The sequence below is a fragment of the Chlorella variabilis genome, assembly GCF_000147415.1.
Source record: "Chlorella variabilis unplaced genomic scaffold CHLNCscaffold_27, whole genome shotgun sequence".
Classification (NCBI taxonomy): Eukaryota; Viridiplantae; Chlorophyta; class Trebouxiophyceae; order Chlorellales; family Chlorellaceae; genus Chlorella; species Chlorella variabilis.
In genome coordinates this window covers 462979-480746 of record NW_005435061.1, presented here as the reverse complement: position 1 = coordinate 480746, position 17768 = coordinate 462979, and the positions used below count along the sequence as shown (strand labels likewise).

The 17768-nt window shown below is 68.4% G+C and overlaps 4 protein-coding genes across 4 annotated transcripts in view; 1 reads left to right on the top strand and 3 right to left on the bottom strand.

Annotated features, from left to right (window-relative positions):
* On the top strand, window positions 1-4329 carry CHLNCDRAFT_139946 (hypothetical protein; the record flags this gene model as incomplete). The annotated part of the gene is made up of 11 exons (XM_005843778.1): window positions 1-54; window positions 338-397; window positions 478-545; window positions 645-981; window positions 1196-1429; window positions 1651-1899; window positions 2109-2580; window positions 2760-3205; window positions 3390-3620; window positions 3856-4029; window positions 4201-4329. 11 exons carry the CDS (start codon window positions 1-3, stop codon window positions 4327-4329), a joined length of 2454 nt encoding a protein of 817 aa, XP_005843840.1.
* Window positions 4330-9413: 5084 nt separating this feature from the next.
* Window positions 9414-9596, bottom strand: CHLNCDRAFT_27756 (expressed protein; the record flags this gene model as incomplete). The annotated part of the gene is made up of 1 exon (XM_005843735.1): window positions 9414-9596. One exon carries the CDS (start codon window positions 9594-9596, stop codon window positions 9414-9416), a length of 183 nt encoding a protein of 60 aa, XP_005843797.1.
* A 735-nt stretch (window positions 9597-10331) lies between these two features.
* CHLNCDRAFT_139944 (hypothetical protein) lies at window positions 10332-12380 on the bottom strand (the record flags this gene model as incomplete). The annotated part of the gene is made up of 8 exons (XM_005843734.1): window positions 10332-10525; window positions 10674-10749; window positions 10970-11077; window positions 11253-11358; window positions 11516-11580; window positions 11730-11810; window positions 11996-12073; window positions 12183-12380. 8 exons carry the CDS (start codon window positions 12378-12380, stop codon window positions 10332-10334), a joined length of 906 nt encoding a protein of 301 aa, XP_005843796.1.
* A 2233-nt stretch (window positions 12381-14613) lies between these two features.
* The window catches only part of CHLNCDRAFT_139942 (hypothetical protein), a gene marked incomplete at both ends in the record, with an annotated part of 7105 nt that continues 3950 nt past the window's right edge, over window positions 14614-17768 (bottom strand). Inside the window, 8 exons of the mRNA XM_005843733.1 lie at window positions 14614-14763; window positions 15324-15590; window positions 15754-15807; window positions 15915-15955; window positions 16115-16176; window positions 16291-16356; window positions 17118-17374; window positions 17555-17672. Of these exons, the coding sequence (XP_005843795.1) occupies window positions 14614-14763; window positions 15324-15590; window positions 15754-15807; window positions 15915-15955; window positions 16115-16176; window positions 16291-16356; window positions 17118-17374; window positions 17555-17672 (1015 nt within the window). The remainder of the gene's footprint in view (window positions 14764-15323; window positions 15591-15753; window positions 15808-15914; window positions 15956-16114; window positions 16177-16290; window positions 16357-17117; window positions 17375-17554; window positions 17673-17768) is intronic.

The following is a 17768-nucleotide window of genomic DNA, read 5'->3' as shown; positions in this document are numbered from 1 at the left end:
ATGTGCAAGCAGGGGCTGGACTCAAAGGAGCTGACACGCAGCTGCGGGAGCGGAGTGCGGGGTGGCGCAGCACAGCACAGCACAGCACGCCGCCGGCCGCGGACCTCCTGTGCAACCGAACCGCTCAAATCGATCCTGCAATTTCCCTTTTGTGCAGATCGCATCGTGTATTCCTTGCTGCTCAAACTTCAAGTCAAACAACGAGCTTGCTGAACCGCGTCCTTCCTTTCACGCACATGTCGGCACGCAAAAAGGCCAGTCCGGGGCTGGCTGCGCAGCGACGCAGAGAAGAGCGGCGCGCCGGCGCCTCGGCTGAGCCCCCATTTTGCCACCGCAGGTGCGCCCCGGCAAATTGGAGCTGGCGGCCGATGGGTGTGCGCTGGAGGTGCACTACGAGGTGAGCCGCCCAACCAACGAGCGCAATGTGTTGCTGGTGCCGCCTCCGGTCCCCCAAGTCCTCCCTGCTTGCTTGCCCAGAGCGTGGAGGTGGCGGTGCTGCCAAACGGTCAGGAAGTGCCGCAGACGACCAAACAAGGCGTCAAGCGGTGAGCGGGGAGCGGCGGCGGCGGCGGGGCGGCGGCGGCGGCGGCGGCGGCGGAAAACCCTTGCACACAGAGACGTTCAATGTTTGCATGCATCTGCAGCATCAAATTTGAGCTTCCCGAGGAGGATAGTGGCCTGCCGCAGCTGGCCCGCCAGATCGTGGACGGCTGCAAGCTGCTGCATCCGCAGCGCGTGGACGAGGTCGGGGCGCTGCTGGCGGCGGCGGCAGCGGCACGCCGCATGGCGGCGCCGCAGCCGCCACCCGACGCCGCCCAGCCCGCAGCCTCGCTGGACGCGCGGCACAGGGTCAGCGACCTGGACCGCCAGCTGCTGCGGGAGGAGCAGCTGCGCTACCTGGAGGCAGCGGGGGCCAGCGCGACGCAGGCGCTGGCAGCCGCTGCCGCCACGGCCTCCATCGACCAACTGGAGGCGTACCTGGTGAGGGGGCTGGTGTGCTGGTGCTGGTTTGGGCACTTAGGTGCATGCAGCGCAACATTGGTTACCCATATTTTGGTTGGGACTGTGCCTGCCACAGTCCACGGTGCCTGGAAGAGAGCATTGCAAGTGAGGCGGCAAGCCGGTCGCTCCGCCGTCGCCACCATCTCTGACCCCCCTGGATGCCAAACACACACCCCTGCCCTGTCCTGCCCAGGAGGCTCTCTACGACGAGGAGCTGGGCCCCAAGACGGCGGCCGCCGCCGCCATCGCGCTGCTCTTCCGCGACCCTCGCTCCCTGGGGGCGCTGCAGGCGCACCCCACGCTGCTGCAGGCGCTGGCGCGCCTGCTGCGCGAGGACGCCAAGCGCAGCGCCGAGCTGGGCCTCTCCCTGCTCATGTCCTTCTTTGCGCTGTCGCACCTGCCGCAGGCCCACGCGCTGCTGGTGCAGGTGCGGCGCCTGGGGGGGCGGCAGGCAGCGGGTGCCCGGCTTGCTGATCCTGGACAGGCTCCTGTCCCAGCACGGGCGTATGCATGCTGCAAGCTCTGTGGACGGACATCCCACTCCCGGCTGACCCGAGCTGTGCGCCGGGGCTGCGCGGCGGCCACCAAAGCACGTGCGGTGCTTTTTCCGTGCCCTACGCCCCGCCTCCCTGCCTGCCTGCCCAGCAGAACCAGGTTGGCTCCCTCACTATGGAGCTGCTTGACCTGGAGCTGCGGCGAGCAGCACATTGGCAGCAGCGGGAGGGCGTGGGCGTCGCGGGGGTGGGCGCAGCGCTGCTGGCGGCGCGCCCGCTGGCGGCGCGGGAGCAGCGGCTGGCGCTGGCGCTGGCGCGCCAGGAGCCGCTGCTGTATGCGGGGCTGTCGCTGCTGCTGAACATGGCGGAGGATGCGGGGGTGGAGCAGAAGATGGTGAAGAAGGTGGGCGGGCACCTTGAAAGTTGCAGCTATGGCGATGGCCTGCGGAGTGGTGGCAGCGGTGGGCCACAGCGGCGGCTCTGGGGCCTGCAAGCAGCAGAAGTGGCTGGCTAGCTAATTCTGCATCACCAGCAGGGAGGCGTTCTTTGGCCGGGGAGGCCGGAGGCAAGCAGAGAGCGTCGCTTCTGTGCCCTGCCGCCCTGTGCCTGCAGGGCCTGCTGAGCCTGCTGGTGGCGCTGCTCGACCGCGGCGCCCCCCGCCTGCTGGTGCTTGCCACCACCTTCCTGCGCAAGCTGTCCGTGTATGGCGAAAACTGCGCGGCGCTGCGGGAGTCTGGGGCGGTGGGCCAGCTGGCGGCGCTGGTGCCACCCTTCCCTGGCAGCGACGGCAGCAGCTGCGCCGAAGGGAGCGCCGAGGGCGTCAGCCAGCTGCTGCCGAGCGTGCTGCGCCTGCTGCACAACCTGTCTTTTGATGACGCCATGCGGCAGCAGATGGTAGCGGCGGGGCTGATTGCAAAGGTGTCGGCCCTGCTCAGGGCTCCGAGCGCCCACACACCGTCGCAGCAGCAGCAGCAGGGCAAGGAATGGGTGGGGAAGGAAGGTCCGCAGCTGCCTCGCCTGGTGCTGGGACTGCTCTACCATCTGTCTCTGGAAGCCAAGAACCGCTCCATGTTTCTGTACACAGGTGAGAACGTGGCTCGCAGCAGTGCGGCCACAGCCAATGCACTGCGCTGCCATGCTATGCTGCACTGCGCCGTGCCATGCCAGCTGGGCACCTGGGCTGCGCTCATGAATGGGGTGGTTGCAGCTGCCGCAGTGAGAACCTGCGTGCTGCGTGCCATGCCCCTCCGCCTGCTGTCGCAGACGCCATCCCCAGCCTGCACGCCATGCTGACAGCCGCCCAGCCGCCCCTGGCCGCCACCTGCCCAGAGCTGGCAGCCCTATCCATCAGCCTGGCGTGCAGCGCCCGGGTGGCCGAAGAGATGGCCCGCGGCGGCCGCCTGGAGCAGCTGCTTGATCTGGCTGTGGGGCCCGCCGAGCCGGCGCCCGCCCCGCAGCAAGGCCTGCCAGAGGGAGCGGAGGCCGAAGGGGCGCAGCCTGCCGCAGCCCTGGCAGAGGGCGGGGAGGCCGGCGGGGCGCAGCCGCCAGCCGCGGCGCTTCCTCCTCTCGCAGCCCCGGCAGCAGCCGCAGGGCCTCTGGCAGAGGATGAGCTGGCGTGGAAGCTGCTGCGGGCGCTGGGCGAGCACGACTCGGAGCCGGTGCGGGCGCGCTTTGCCCCCGCCCTACCCCGCATGGGGCGCCTCGTCATGGTGAGCCTCGTGTGGCCAGCCAGCCAGCCTGCCGGCCGCTGCCTTCAACCGCCGGGAGCTCTTGTGTGTGCACCTGTTGCCCGCCGGTCAGTCGCCGGTCTGACGCAAAGGGCCTGCACTGCCCGGGCTGCGGATCGCAACCGAAACGCCCCACCGGGGTGCCTGCTCGACTTCCCTGCTGCAGGCGGGCTCGCTGCCGCCCGCCGCGTTTGCCGAGGCGCTGGGCTGCCTCTCCTGCCTGGACATCCCCGGCTACCACTACGCCCAGCTGCTGCGAGACACGCAGCTGCACACTTTCCTAGCGGACCTGCTGGCGGGCAGCGATGCGGTGGAGCAGGAGCAGGGCGACGTGGCGCTGTCGGCGGTGCAGGCGGTGGCGGTGCTGTGCGCGGACGAGGAGTGCGCGGGCATGCTGGTCGGTGCAGGGCTGGTGAGAGCGGCTGCTGGGATGGAACATGCGCCTGTGATGTGCGCTGCGTGCAAGGGCCGGCTCTGTGAAGAGCAAGCCTGCATGGTTTGAGTCCCCCACGAGTGGGCGGCTCTATTCTGGATGGGACGGGTGTTGCACATAGGTGCATGGGGGTGCGTCATTGGGTGTGGTTTACGGCGAAGTGTGTCTGCACCTTGGGGCATCCCCGCGCTGCCTGCAGGTGGAGGCGCTGCACGGGCTGATGCTGGAGCGCATGGACGACGAGCGGTATGTGCTGGCCACCACGGCGGCGGCGGCGCGGCTGGCGGCGCAGGCCCCCACCCGCGCCGCGCTGCTGGCGCACGCCGAGCTGGCGGCCCGGTTTGCGGAGCTGCTGCAGCACACGTGCCGCGAGGTGTGTTCCTGGTGGCTCCCGTGCTGCTGCGGTGAAGGGTGGCAGGGCGGGGCGTCACGGTACGGGGCACGGCCAGCAAGGGTGCGTCCTGGCAACGGCGCACCCCCTGCCAGGAACACCGACCAGCTCCTTTACCACGTGTCCGGCTGCGCCGCCACGCCCCTGCCGCAGGTGGCGCGTGCGGCAGATGCGGCCCTGGATGCTGTGGCTGCGGGCAGCGAGGAGTGGGCGGCCAGCGTGCAGCGCCTCAAGTTTGAGGCGCACAACCGAGAGTGGCTGCAGATAGTTTCACAGACTTGATGTCTTTTTCAGCTCTCCTTCCACCTCTGTGATTGGCGGGGCCGCCTTCCATCTGTGGGATCATACTGCGGATCTTACAGGCAGCAGGTGTGGGCGGGCGGGCGGGAGAGGGGATAGAGTACAGGGCACAGAGGCACAGCAGGCAGCTTGCTAAACAGGCAGTGGGCTCGTTGGTCAGAGGAGCGCACAGCGGCTGGGAACAAAACGGGGAGGAAAACGGGGGACGGTTGGAATCTGGGGTGGAGGGTGCGAAAGAAGAGGGTACAGACATGCGTGGTATTGATGGCATGATGCGGGTGCCTGGCAGGTCAGTAGGCAGGCCGCCCGGAGGGCTGTGGTGAGGCTGGACAGAGCAAGAAAGTGTTAGGGGTGCAAGCTTGGTTCGATCTCGGATGGTGTGTAAACTAAGGAGAAGGATGCCAGCCATGACAACATGGCTGCACTGGTCGGCCAGGCGGTGCTGGCGGTGTTTTGGAAAAACGTGTTTTGGGAAGGGAAGAAGGAAATAACAACAGCGGTGCAGTGAACAAGAGCGCTGGGGTGCAGCGGTCCAGGCAGGGGACGGCGTGCGGGTCAAATGACAACGGGTGCATTTCGGAGCTTGGCATGGGGATGGCGGAAGGCAGGCGGCAGCGGGAGGCCGCCTCTCGCGGACGCGCGACGACGGGCGGAGGAGAGTGAGCAAGGCTAGCGAGCTCAAGGGGAGAGAGCTGGAGAGGTGTTGATCTGAAAGCGGGGCCTGGCATGCGCTTTAGCCAGGCGCACGGCTGGCCCGCCGAGCAGCCGGGTGCAGGCGCATATGGGCTCGGCAGGGGGGGTAGGCAGGGTGTGTGCAGGAGGGCGACACTGTGCAGCAGGGCGAACGCTCCCTACACCCTCAACCCTCACAGCGTCGCAGACCAATCGAGGTCATACGGCAGCGGCGCCGAGGCGGCACGCTGCGCCAACAGCTGCCCCCGCGCCTGCGCCATCTGCTGCGCCTGCGCCTGCGCCTGCGCCTGCGCCTGCGCCTGCGCCTGCGCCTGGTGCAGGCCGGCGGGCACCCACTGCTGCTGCTGCTGCTGCTGCAGCAGCTGCTGCTGCTGCGTGTGCGGCGAGGCCGCCATGCCGGGCCACCTGCCCTGCCCCTGCTGGAGCGAGCCGAGGTCAAGGCTGTCGGTCTCGCCCTGCCACTGGCTGAACAGGGCGGCCACGCCCGCCTCCTGCTGCGCCGCGCCTCCGTACTGCCCGCGCTGCGGCGGCAGCGGCGGCGGCGGGCCCAGCCGCGGCGCGTCGCCGGCAAAGGCGGAGCCCATGTCGCCCAGCACGGCGCCGGGCTGCATGTACATGGCATGCTGCTGCTGCTGCTGCATCATGCCAGCGTGCTGCGCCTGCTGCGGGTGCTGCGCCTGCTGCGACTGCGCCATGCGCATCTCCCGCTGCTGGCGCAGCTCGCTCTGCCGCGCCTGCGCCGCCGCCAGCTGATCCTTGAGCTGCTTCAGGCGGCCCAGCTGCGCCAGGCGCTCGGGGTCCCCCGCCATGCCAGCTGGCGCGTCGCCGCGCTGCGCCAGCATCAGCCGCACCTCGTGCCGCTGCTGCAGGTATGCCTGATGCACCTGTTGGTGGTGCGCCGCCGCCTGCTGCAGCTCCAGCAGCTGCGGGGAAGCCGCCGGGTCGGCGCCGGGAGAGGGCGGCCAGGCGTGGCCGCCCGACGCCGCCTGCGCCTGCAGCAGCATCTGCTGCTGCGCCGCGTGGTGCGCCATCAGCTGCTGCTGCTGCTGCTGCTGCGCCTGCTGCGCCTGCTGGTGCGCCGCCTGCTGCTGCTGCATCTGCAGCAGCCGGTTGGCCAGCAGCTGCTTCACGGGGTCGGGGTCGCTCACAAGCTTGCTGGCCAGCTGCATCACATCGGTGCCCTGGTGGGACCCAGCCATCTCAAAAGCACTGGCCGGGGGCGCGCCGCCGCCGGCTGCACACGGTTCACACAAGGAGAGGGGCAGGGGAAGGAGGGCGTGCGTGAGAAGAGGGGTGCGGGGTGCAGCCTGGGCGCCGACCAAGGCAAACAGTCAGCTGCCTTGCCAGCACAGGCATTAATGAGCAGGCTGCGCGGTAGAGCAGCTGCTGCATGCCTCGGCCTGCGAGCCTCCACCCGCACCTGAGCTGGCGGGGGTGTCCTGGCTGAGCATGCTGCCGCTGGCGGCGGGCTGCTGCGCCACCTGCGCAAACGCCGACACGGGGGCGCCGGCCGGCGCCGCCGCCGCCTCGAGCTTCACCGCCGGCGCCGCCGCCGGCGCGCCCTGCCCCTCGCTGCCGTCGTTTCCGGCCGGCGGCTGGGGCGACTCCAGGGCTGCCAGCGGGTCAATTGGGTCTGCGGTACTGGGTGATACCCTGGGCGAGAAGGCGCCCAGAAGCTCCACCATCTTGCCGTCTGCCAGGTGGGAGGGGTCGGGGCCGAGGAAGTCGGCCAGCAGGTCGTCCACTGCGGCACAGCAGGCACAGCGCGGCACAGCAGGCACAGCGCGGCGCGGGTCGGCTCGGGAATTCGGGACGTGCGGTGGTTGCAAACGCAGCGGATCGACAGACACGGCACCTCCACCACCCGTGCCACACACACACACACACACACCTTCGTTGTCGTCCAGGGCGCCGCCAGTGGTCATGCCAAAGGGGCTGAGCAGCGCGGCCAAGCTGTCCTGGGGACCCTCCGCCGCCGTGCCCCGCCCGGCCTCGCCGCCCTCCGCAGCCGGCCCCACGCTGCGGCAACAGGCAAGAGGGCAGGCGGCGCGGCGGGGTTGGGGGCAGGGTGCAACGGCGGTGCCGGCCAGCGGCACCGTTGCGCGTCCTGGGAAGCTGGCAAGCCACCGTGAGGCCCAGCAAACACACTTGCACACACAGCCCCCCCAACACCAATGCCACCAACACCGCCGCCGCGCGCACCTGGTGACGCCGCCCGCGGTGGCCGCCGCCGCCTGCACCTGCTGCACCAGGAACACGGCGCTGGTGTCCCGCTTGAGCGCGTCGCCGCCGCGCTGCGCGCTGCCGCTGCTGCTGGCGTGCTGCAGGCTGAGCATGCCCGACCCGCTCTCATGCAGCATGCCGCCATCCGAGACGCCATCTGAGTTGGAAGTGCTGCGCCGCGGGCCGCCGAGGCCAAACACGAGCGCGGACAGGCTGGGGTCGCTGCGTGGGAGTGAAAAGGTGACAGGAAACACAGTGAGTGGCGGCGTTTTGCAGGGTGGGGGCCAGGCAGGCTTTGGCCGCCAGGCGGCCAGGCCATGCGGGGCTGGAGGTGGCAGAGGTGGTGAGCAGCAGGTGTGCGTCCCGGCAGGTGCCTCCCTCTTCCACCTCAGCCTCCTGAGAAACTCCCAGAGAAGCTGAGCCGAGACTGAGCCAGTGCTCCCTGCCCCACTCCGCATTCTGCTGCTGCCTAGGGTGGCGTGTGGTGCGCTGCTGCCGGCACACCTGGCGAGGCCCAGGTCGGCATCAGGCGGCTCCTCAATGCTCTCCATGGCTCCCACCCGGCCCCCATGAGACATGGGCAGCACCTGGGCCTGCGCGGCGCCAAAGGGCGAGGCGGCGGCGCTGCTGCCGCCGCCGCCCGCCGCGCGCTGCTGGCCCGGCGGCAGCGGCGGCAGCCGCAGCTGCTCCTGCGCCACCCAGCCCGCGTGCGGGTCGAAGCCGGCAAAGGCGCCGGGGTGGGCGGCGCCGCCGCGCGCCGCCGCCGCCGCCGCCGCCGCCTGGCGCCGCGGCAGCGGCGGGCTCGCGCGCTGCCCGCCGCTGCCGGCCGTCGGCATGCTGCAAGCGCGGGACAAGCCCATAGCGGCTGCCGCCATGCGCTGCTGCTGGTGGGCCTGCGCCTGCTGGGCGTCCATGCGCTGCAGGAAGAGCAGGGCGCAGGCACGGCAGGCATGTGGGCGAGGTGGATCAGCAGGGCAGAACACCGCCAGCAGGCAGCCCACGCCAGGCGGGGCGTGCCACGCGCCGCCCCCTCCCAACCCCACCACCACCAGAGCTGGAGCGCCGGAGCTCCCTCTGGTGGTGCATGCCGGGCCCCTCATGTGGCACACGCTGCGGCGACTCCTGGGCCTTCAGCCCCGGCTCCGTCCCCCTCTGCTCCGTCTCCCGCAGTGGCCGGCGACTCCCGACCCTCCGATCAAAGGCTCACCTCTTGCAGCAGCGCCTGATCCAGAGCATCCAGCCCGGTGTCGTCCCGGCTGCACTGCCGCTTGAGGCTGAGCGTGCGCATGGCCAGGCGGTTGAGCGAGGCGGCCAGCTGGTCGGCGCCGGCGGCGGGCGCGCCGCCGCCGCCGTCGCCGCCGGGCGCATCGGGCACGCCCGCGGCGGCGGCAAAGGGGTTGGGGAAGGGCGCCTCGGCGGCAAAGTAGTCCCCTTGAAGCATGGCCTGCAGCGGGTCGCCGTCGTCCTCCCGAATTCTCTTAAGCGTGGCGGGACCACCCAGTACCGCCACAAACGAATCCTCCGCGGGCCCCGCTCCGCCAAAGTTGTCGGCCCCCGCCGGGGCGCGGCGCCGCGGCGGCGCGCCCGCCAGCTGCCGCGGCGCCGCCGGCGGCGGCGGCGCCAGCGGCTCCGAGGCCTGGCGGCCGATGATGGGCAGCACGGGGCCGGAGGCGCGGTGCTGCGCCTGCCAGCTGCCGCCGCTGTCTCCAGAATCGGAGCCGCTCAGGGCCAGCCCGGCCTCGGGGTCGCCCCACGCGAACTTCTGCTGCTGCTGCTGCTGCTGGGCTGCCGCGGCCTGCCCGTTGGGCACGCCGCCGCTGCCGCCGGACGCGGCCTGGAAGGGCGACGACAGGCCGCCGCCGCCGCCGCCGGACATCGCCGCCGCGGCTGCCGCGGCATCGCCTAGCTTGCCCGCGCGCTTGAGCTGGCGGTAGGGCCACCTGAGGGGCAGGAGAAGACGGGACGGGGAGGGGGGGGGGGGGGGGGGGGTACAGTGCGGGGCTTCGGGGTTTCGTGCGGGACGGGTTGCTTTGGGCGACAGCAGGCCAGTCTGCTCCGCCGGGCAGGCTCCCCAGATCCCTGTAGTGCATGCTGGGTGCTGCCTGCTGCCGTCCAAGCACACGAGCTGTTCAGTGCGGCGCACGTCCCGCTCACTTCTCAATGCCCAGGCGGCGGCAGATGCGCTTGAGGATTGTGAGGCCGATGCCCAGCTGCTTGCTGGCCTCCTCGCAGGGCAGGTGATAGTACTGCTCGATCTCCTCCTTGGTGATCTCATGCGAGTAGCGGCCTGCAGGGAAAGGGCGGATGAGCAGGGTGGTCGGGACCCTGCTCATCTGCTCCCTGAGGCGGCGGGGCGCCGCCGACACCCGGCCCACACCACCCCAACCGGGGCGCCGCGAACACGCTGGAGCGGCCCTGAGATGGTTGATGCTGGAGTGCGGGCACGCAGGCAAGGCCCCCGGCAGCTGGGGTGGGGAGGGGATGCCGGCCAGCGTTGTTTTCGGCGTATTCTCACCGCCTTTGGTCCGTTTTTTCTTTTGCGGGACAGTCGAGGACATGACTGGCTGCAGCAGTGGACTGGCAGCGTCGGGCACCGCTAGAGGCTTGCGGATGCACAGGGAGGAAGGCCCCCAGGGCCGCGGGTGCTAGGTACGCGCTCGGCTCCAGCTGTGGGGAACGAATGGACGCGTGGCCGGGGAAGGGCAAGCGGGCAGGGTGAGTGCGCCAAGGGAGTGCACAACTGCAGGGGAAGGCACCGCCTGAGGTGCCTCTTGCTGGAACAGAACTGCAAGGGCAAGCCCACTCTGCAGTTTCAGCAGGAGATCGTCGTGACGCTCCACGGCACAGCACCCTGAGCACGCCCGCTAAAACCTTCAATACAAGTCGTAGGCGCCCGCCTCGAGTATAACCATGCATGCAAATATCACGTGTGCTCATTTGGGTCCCAATTCACAGGAAAGGTGACACCGGCGACGAGGCCTACCTGCGGCGCGCCAAACCCTCTCAGGAGAGGACTCTGCATTGGGCCTCTTGCGCAGGATCATTGTCGCACAAACGAATTTCAGAGACTATCTGAAGAATGCCATGTGCTTGGAGGGCATGAGCGGGTGGGAGATGCGGGGCGCGACCGGTGCCGCCGCCTGCTCGCCCGCTGCCGCCTGCCGCCTCCGACGCTCCGCCTTCTCTTGTCTCAGCCATCCCTCAACGACATGCAGCAGCTTGCTGCCCGTGTGGAGCTCGGGGATGCCGCTGACAGGGCCACCTGCAGGGGCAGCCACAGGGCGGGGATGCGACGCCAGGAAGCCCCGGGGTGCATTAGGATGGGGGAACCAAACCGATCAGTACCGCGCCCCACCCGCACCGGCAACAAAGCCAGGCTGGCGCCGGCCGAGCCCCAGACGCGCACCCACCTCGCACCGCCCTGCCGCCTTCCAAATAGGCAAAGTGCGTGGGCCAGCTCTCCAGCCCATCGAAAATGTGGGTGGCCTGCAAGGCAGGCGGTGGGCACCGGCAGTGCCGCAAACGCAACAACCAGGTGGTTCCCCTGCTCCCCTGCCATGCACAAGATCCGCCACGCCACAACCCCCTCGCTCTCTAATTGCGTCCGCACCCAGCACCACAGAGAAGCACGAATGCCATGCCATGCCATGCCAGGCCAGGCCAGGCCAGGCCGGCAGTGCCAGCCAGCGACCCCATGCCGGCGCACATAGATGATGGTGGCGCCCCGCTCCTCGCACTCCTGCGTGAAGAAGGCCAGCAGGTCGAGGCGCCCCACCACATCCATGTCCACCGTGATCTCATCCAGCAGCAGCACCTGGCAGGGGAGGGAGGAGAGGAGGGAGAGGAAGGGAGGGAGGGATTTGAGACACGGCTGGGGCAGCTCATGCCGCAGGGGACAAAGTGCAGCAGACAATGCTGCGGCACATCAGCAGGCTGCAATGGCGGGCCCGGCACGTGGGCAGGCTGCGGTCGGCGAGGCGGGCAGTCACCTGGTAGGGCTTGAGCAGCCCCATGCAGATCTGCACGCGCCGCCGCTGGCCGTCCGACACCTTGTTGAGCCGCCAGCTCAGATCGACATCGAGGAGCTTTATGAGCCTGATAGGGCACGAGTTTGGAAACAAGAGAGGCGTGCTTGAGCGGTGGGAAGGAGAGGGAGAGCAAAACGGGAGGGAAACCCAAGATGCTGCCCGCGCAGACGACTGCCAGAGGGAGGGCCGCTGCCTACAGCAGAGGCAAGCTTTAAGCCGGTCACCTGTCCCGCCGCTCAGGGTCCACGCCTTCCACCCCCATCAGCATCTGCCCCGCCGCAATGTCGCCCTGCAGACAGTGAGGCACGCGAGCAGGCGTAAGCGGCAGCTGCGACGCTGGCAGGATCCGGCCCTACCAGCACCACAAACCACACCACCCCCTGCACTGGCACACAGCACCCGACCCCTCTACAGCCACACAGCGCACAGCAGGCGCACCTGCATGGGAACGTTGTTGCCGGCAAAGGCGATGTCGCGGCGCCACTGCGGCCCCAGGTAGCTCAAGTCGCCGCTGGCCACCTGCAAGGAGGGCGGCCGAGTGCGGCCGGCGTGTGGACGGAGAACGGGCAGCAGGTGCTTGCCCCTTGCCTCAGGACACAACAAAACAACAAATTCAAGCATGTACACCCGGACGGCAGCATCAACCGGCAGCCCTGGAGACGGAACCCTTCTTCAGCGTTCTGAGAACCCTGTGCCTTGCTCACCAGCTGGATGTCGTGGAAAGCGGGGCGCCCGAGAATACGAACCGTGTCCTGCCCAACCATGTACTTGCCGGCCAGCACCTGCAGCATGAGTGGATGCAATTCGATACCTGCTGTATAGGAAGCTGGACACACTCGCAAGCATGGAGCAGCGGGAGGGGCAGACCAGGCACCACCTCGCCATTCCCACCTGCAGCAGCGACGTCTTGCCCGCGCCGTTTGCGCCCGTCAGCAGGCAGCGAGAGCCGCGGGGCAGCTCCAGGCTGAGGTCGTGGATGACGGGGGGGCTGAAGGGGAAGGAGAAACTGAGGCAGCGCACGACGACAGAGTCCGGCGTGTCGCCTGCAGCCACCGACGCGATGGCGGCCAGCGGCGGCGAGGCGGTCATGGCGCCGAGGCTTCTGAGGCGCGCGCTATGATCGATATGGGGATGGTAGATGAGATAGAGCGGTGCTACGCGGTGCTGAGCGCGAGAGGGCGAGTGCCGATTGGGGGCAACCACAGGAGTCAGTGCAGGCGGCGATTTGAAGCCTGATTATACTCTTGGGATGGTGCAGATAGCGATGCAATGGTTCGCGAAGGGGTTCGTGTGGCCAGCACTGCAGCAGGGAAGGTGGGGCGGCGTGGCGTGCGCGCTGCGCTGCGGATTGTTGGCCCGCCCCCAGAAAACCCTTCAAAGCGCCGGGCGCGACTACCCACACACAATTTCAGATCCTCGGAGTCAGAGCAACGCGGCGCTGAACCTTGTTCAGGGGTGCTGAGCACAAAGCCGCCCCTGCCTCTCGCAGAGCAGCTCAGTCCCACCGCAACATGCAGCGCACGCCAGGCGCCGTCCTGCTGGCGCTGCTGGCGCTGCTGGTGGCCGCCAGCGCCACCGCCACCGCTGACAGCGCGGCCGCCGCGGCCGCCGCCTTGGAGCCAGCCGCGGACCTGAGCGGCGACTGGGCCCAGCCTGCTACCAGCGCTGACCTGGCAGATGACTATGAGTACCACTATGATGACATGGTGGCCGCCCAAGCAGTGGGATCCGAGCCGGCGCCGCCCCTCAACCCGCCCACCCCGCCACCGCCGGTGACGGGCGCCAGCCACGTGCCGCCAGCGGAGGCCGCAGATGCGGAGTGGCTGGCGGCACTCGAGAGCAGCCGGGCGGCGGACGAGGCCCTGCGCCGCGACTTGGACGGCTGGCAGGTCAGCTACGAGTACGCGGAGGAGGCGTCTGGGGTTGCGGGCCTGGGCAGCGGCATCTCGCCCAAGTCCTCAGTATCCACTCCCGCCGCAGCAGCCGGAATGCTGGCTGAGCTGACCTCCGACATCGCCGAGCTGGCAGCCGCGGTGGAGGCCGCCGCCTCCGTGGGCGGCGCCGGCGCCAATGGCAGCGCTGCGGAGGTGGTGGAGGGCCTTCCCCCCGTGTCCGTGCCCACGCTCAAGATCGAGCTCCCCAGCGGCTGGAGCGCTGAGCTGATGTACTCTCGCAACGAATCATCCTATGGCGTCTCCAGCAGGCGAGCGTGGTGGTTGGTGGTGGCTGCAGCTGATGGGGCCCGCCCGCCCGCTCACTGGCAGCCAGCTGCTTCGGACTTGCTCAGGCCTGGGCGAGGGCCACATGCGGCCGCCTTTGTTGGCAGACTCGGCTGTCAGCTGCACTGCATCTCGGCCGTGGAGGAACCGCGACCCTCTGCCTAGCCGCCACCTGCTGCATTCCCCTGCGCTCCACACACCTCCCAAACGACCACCCCCTGCCAATCTCCCCGCAGGCCCGGCGCCGGCGCCAATGCAAGCGAGCGAGGCGCATTTGACATCCGCCTCGGCTCGGTGGCCAAGAGGCGCCTGGTGCTGCTGCCAGGTGCGTCGTGCTGCCCTGGGTCTCAGCAGCTCTGGTAGCTGCGCTCAGCTGCACTGGCATGAGCCAACAGTCTCTCACCTGCACAACTCTCCGATACTACCACCTGCAGACAAGGCGGTGCAGGAAGTCACGGAGATGCAGTACTACTTCAGCATCAGCGGTGAGTGTGTGTTTCTGTAAGCGTCAGCTGCTGAGCTGGCGCGGCCCTGCATCTCTCAGCTGCGGAACAGGCACACACCACGCCCTCTTCCTCTTGATTTACTCTGGTGCCTGCTCCCATCCCGCTGCAGGAGTTGCGCTGGTCACCCTGACCGCGCTGATGGCCCTGTTCGTGCTGCACAGGTGCTTCGTTGAGTATGGCGAGGAGTCGGAGGAGGAGGAGGAGATGGAGGAGGGCAGGAAGGGTGGGGATACCCATGCAGGCGGCGAGCGGGCGGGCTTCATCCGGGTCATTCAAGAGAGCGGCTACGAGAAGCTTTGATCCCAGGGACATGTGTCGCCAGCACCGCAGAAGCGGGCCGGGGCATATTCTGTCCAGCATCTCGGACGGGGGTTGTCCGCCAGTGCCACTTTTGTACAGGGCAGCTGTTGCGTTTATGTTGCATTTCTGTTTTGGGGTGCAGTGTAACAGATGGAAGGCGGTAGTGTTGGGCTGTGCAAGGGTGTTGACGGGGAGTAGTCATTGCCAGTTGTGAGTGAATGAAACAAACAAAAGGACTGAGTGAATGAAACAAAGAAGGACAGCGGCACCTCATTTCTGAGGGATGCGCTGCATCATTTAGCTCTCACCAAGTAGTCCACGCCGCTGCCCGCGCCGCTTCAGCATGGCTCTCATGCTGTCGCTGATCCAGGGCATCATTCTCGCAACGTTGGTATACACGCCCGGCTTGCCGCCGGCGCAGCGGTAGCCCCAGGAGACGATGCCAACCTGCAGCCGCCGCGGGGTGGGAGGGGGCTTGTGGAAGCCTGCTGGTCAGATGCGGCTGCGCCCAGGGGCATCAGCCTCAGGCTGCCGCTTCTAAACTGGATGTCCCCATCCTCACACTGTGGCCACCGCCCGCAGAGCAGCGAGGCACAGGAGCTGAGCTATTCTGAGCTACACCCGGCGCTTGCCTGCAGGTCCCAGCCCCGCCGCCCCTTGGTGGTGCGCAGCAGCAGCGGAGAGCCGGAGTCGCCTGAGCACGTGTCCTTGCGGCGGCGGGCTTCAGGATTGCCCGCGCAAATCATCGAGTTCCTAGCCCACCTCTCTCTGGGCATGTACCGCTTGCACACTGAATAGCCTCGGAGCGTCAGCTGCACCTGCAACGCCAGCAGAGACGAAGGGACTGGCTGATGGGTGGAACCCCTGGTGAACCAACCGTGCAGCAGTATCATGGCGGTGCTGCCGACTCATGTACAGGGCAGTACAGGCTGGGTTGCGGGCAGGCTGCCAGAGCGCGCCCAGGCCCAGGGAGGCCAGCGGGCTCCCCTTCCCACCCGCCAACACACCTCCTGTAACACCCGGGCCGATGGCCCTCCATCCGCCAGCAGCCCCCACCCCACGGCCGTCAGCTGCGCGCCAAACCGCGCCGCGGGCAGGCGGCTGGGGCGGGGCAGGCGGATGGTGGCGCGAGTTGAGGAGCGGTCCAGCAGGATCAGCGCCACATCATTCTCCTCGGTATCGGGAGAGTAGCGGGGGTGGATGCGCACGGCGATGCCACGCCTGGTCTCGTGCCCGGCGTCGCCGCCATACTTGACATACCCGCCTATGCGCACCTGCGGTTGATTGGGCGGGGGCAGGAGGGCAGCCGCAGTGGGGAGGGGTGCGAAGCAGGAAGGGTGGGATGGAGGGGGGGCGAGAGGCTGGGAGGCAGGGGCCGGGAGGAGCGGTTGCCGCCTGGCAGCGGATGGTCGCTCTGTGGGAACTGGGGGCGCTCACCAGCGGCTTGAAGAATCCAGGGGATGCTCGGGTGCCATCTTCGTTGTAGAAGCACTGCACAGAGGTAGGAAGGAGAAACATGGGTGAGCACACCCAAAGGGCTGGTGCGTCGCTTCCCCCTCCCAACAGTTCAAGCGGACAAGAGCATGCAGCACACGCACGTGGGCGGCTGTCAGGATCACTCTTGGGTGGATTAGAGAGCCTGCAAGGGCGCATGGGAGCGAGGCAGGGAGATCTGCTGAGGGCATGTTCTCCGCTGGACGGCAGGCCAGTCTGGCACACACCGTCGCCATGCCCAGCCACTGACGAACACCACCGGCCAGCGCATGCTGGGCAAGCCATGCCTGCATGCTGCACGCACCGCCGCAGAAGTGCATCCAGAGCTTGCCGACCTTGCGGCGCAGGGAGGCCGCATAGGGGTACCTGCAGCGGCCCATGTGCAGAGGAGGCCACGCCTTCACTCTTGACGCAGCCGGGCCGCCGCCCCGCACGGTCAGCACCCAACAAGGTGTCCCAGCTGTCTAGCTCTGGACTCACCGCCCCCTCTTGGCATTGACGCCGTTAACAATCGCGGACTGCACCAGATCGTCCTGCGCTAGTCGCCTGCAGGGTGGCAGCGTGCCAGGGTCACCGCCCTGGGGCGGGCCGGAATTGCAGGGTGGAGCGGGCGGCGCACCTGGTGGGCAAGCTGTGGGCTGGGACAGCGGGCGGCACCAGAGCTGTCACAACGACCAGTAGCGCCCATGATCGCAGGGCAGGGCGTGAAGTGACCAGCGTCCGCATGACCGAGATAGATCCTGCCGGGAGCGTGAAAGACCAAGCTCTACAGTGGTGGTAAAACGCTGATGGCGTGGTTTACCATGCTTATGAAGGTGACTGGGCCATTAAAGGGCGCCGATATAATGCGGACGCGTTCTCAGTCTGACGACAGCGTGCACAGCGTGAGCAGTTCAGAGCTGTGGAAGCCGCCCCAGAAGCAGCTCCGACCAGCCACAGCCCTGAAATGCACGATACGGGTGTTGGGTCGCCGCTGCCTCAGCCTGAAACCCTCGGAACTGGGCAAGCGCCGGGGCACCGGCGCCCTGCGCAGGGCAGGCCTGCCGCCGCCACCTCGCCTCGCTGCCGAACATGTGGGCAGTGTTAGAAGGAAAGAGCAGGGTAGCGCGGCATGCATGGTATTCAAACTGAATAGTAGTACGAGTCATTTGCATCATTCGTGGTATATGTAGCCTGAGAGCGGGATCAAACAAACAGGGGCTATGCGCCGTGGTCTCTGCCCTACTCGGCCACCGCAGGGCGGGAGAGGCACGCCGCCCGGCCGAGACGGGCGCGCGGGCAGGCAGTAGGCAACCACTCAGTCCCACTGCAGCAGCCCCACCACCGCCGTCACGTTGTCCATCGTGCCTCGATCCAGCGACTCCTGAACCAGCCGCTCCGCCGCCGCGGCCGCCAGCGCGGGCGTCAGCAGCGGCGGGCGCCGCAGCTGGTCGGCAAAGGATCCCGCGCCAAAGGCGGCGGCGCCGGGCAGCAGCTGCGGGGGCGTGATCTGTCGGGGCGCGCCCGCCTGCTGCAGGTGGCGCCGCACCACGGAGCAGGCATCAGAGTCGGAGAGCACGTCCCACTGCATCAGGCGGCAGCAGGGCGCGGCGGACAGGGCAGGCCGAAACGGTCGGGCGGGCACCCTGCAGTGCCCCGCAGCAAACCCAATCGCACCCTGACCTTCTCTTACTCAACCATTCTCCACCCACCCTTACCACAGCCACGACCGCCACCACCACCACCACCCGCCCCAGCCACCCACCAGCCCGTCGGATGCCAGTATGACAAAGTCGTCCCCCGGCTGCAGCCGCTCGCGCATGACGTCGGGCGTGGCGGTCACCAGGTGCAGCGGCTCTTTAAAGTCTGGATCCCCAAAGGAGCTGCAGGTGGAAAGCGTGTGGGGAGGGTGGGGAGGGTGGGGAGAGTGGGGGAGCTCCGACGGGTGGCGGGTGGGCGGTGGGGTGGGCGTGTCGGGG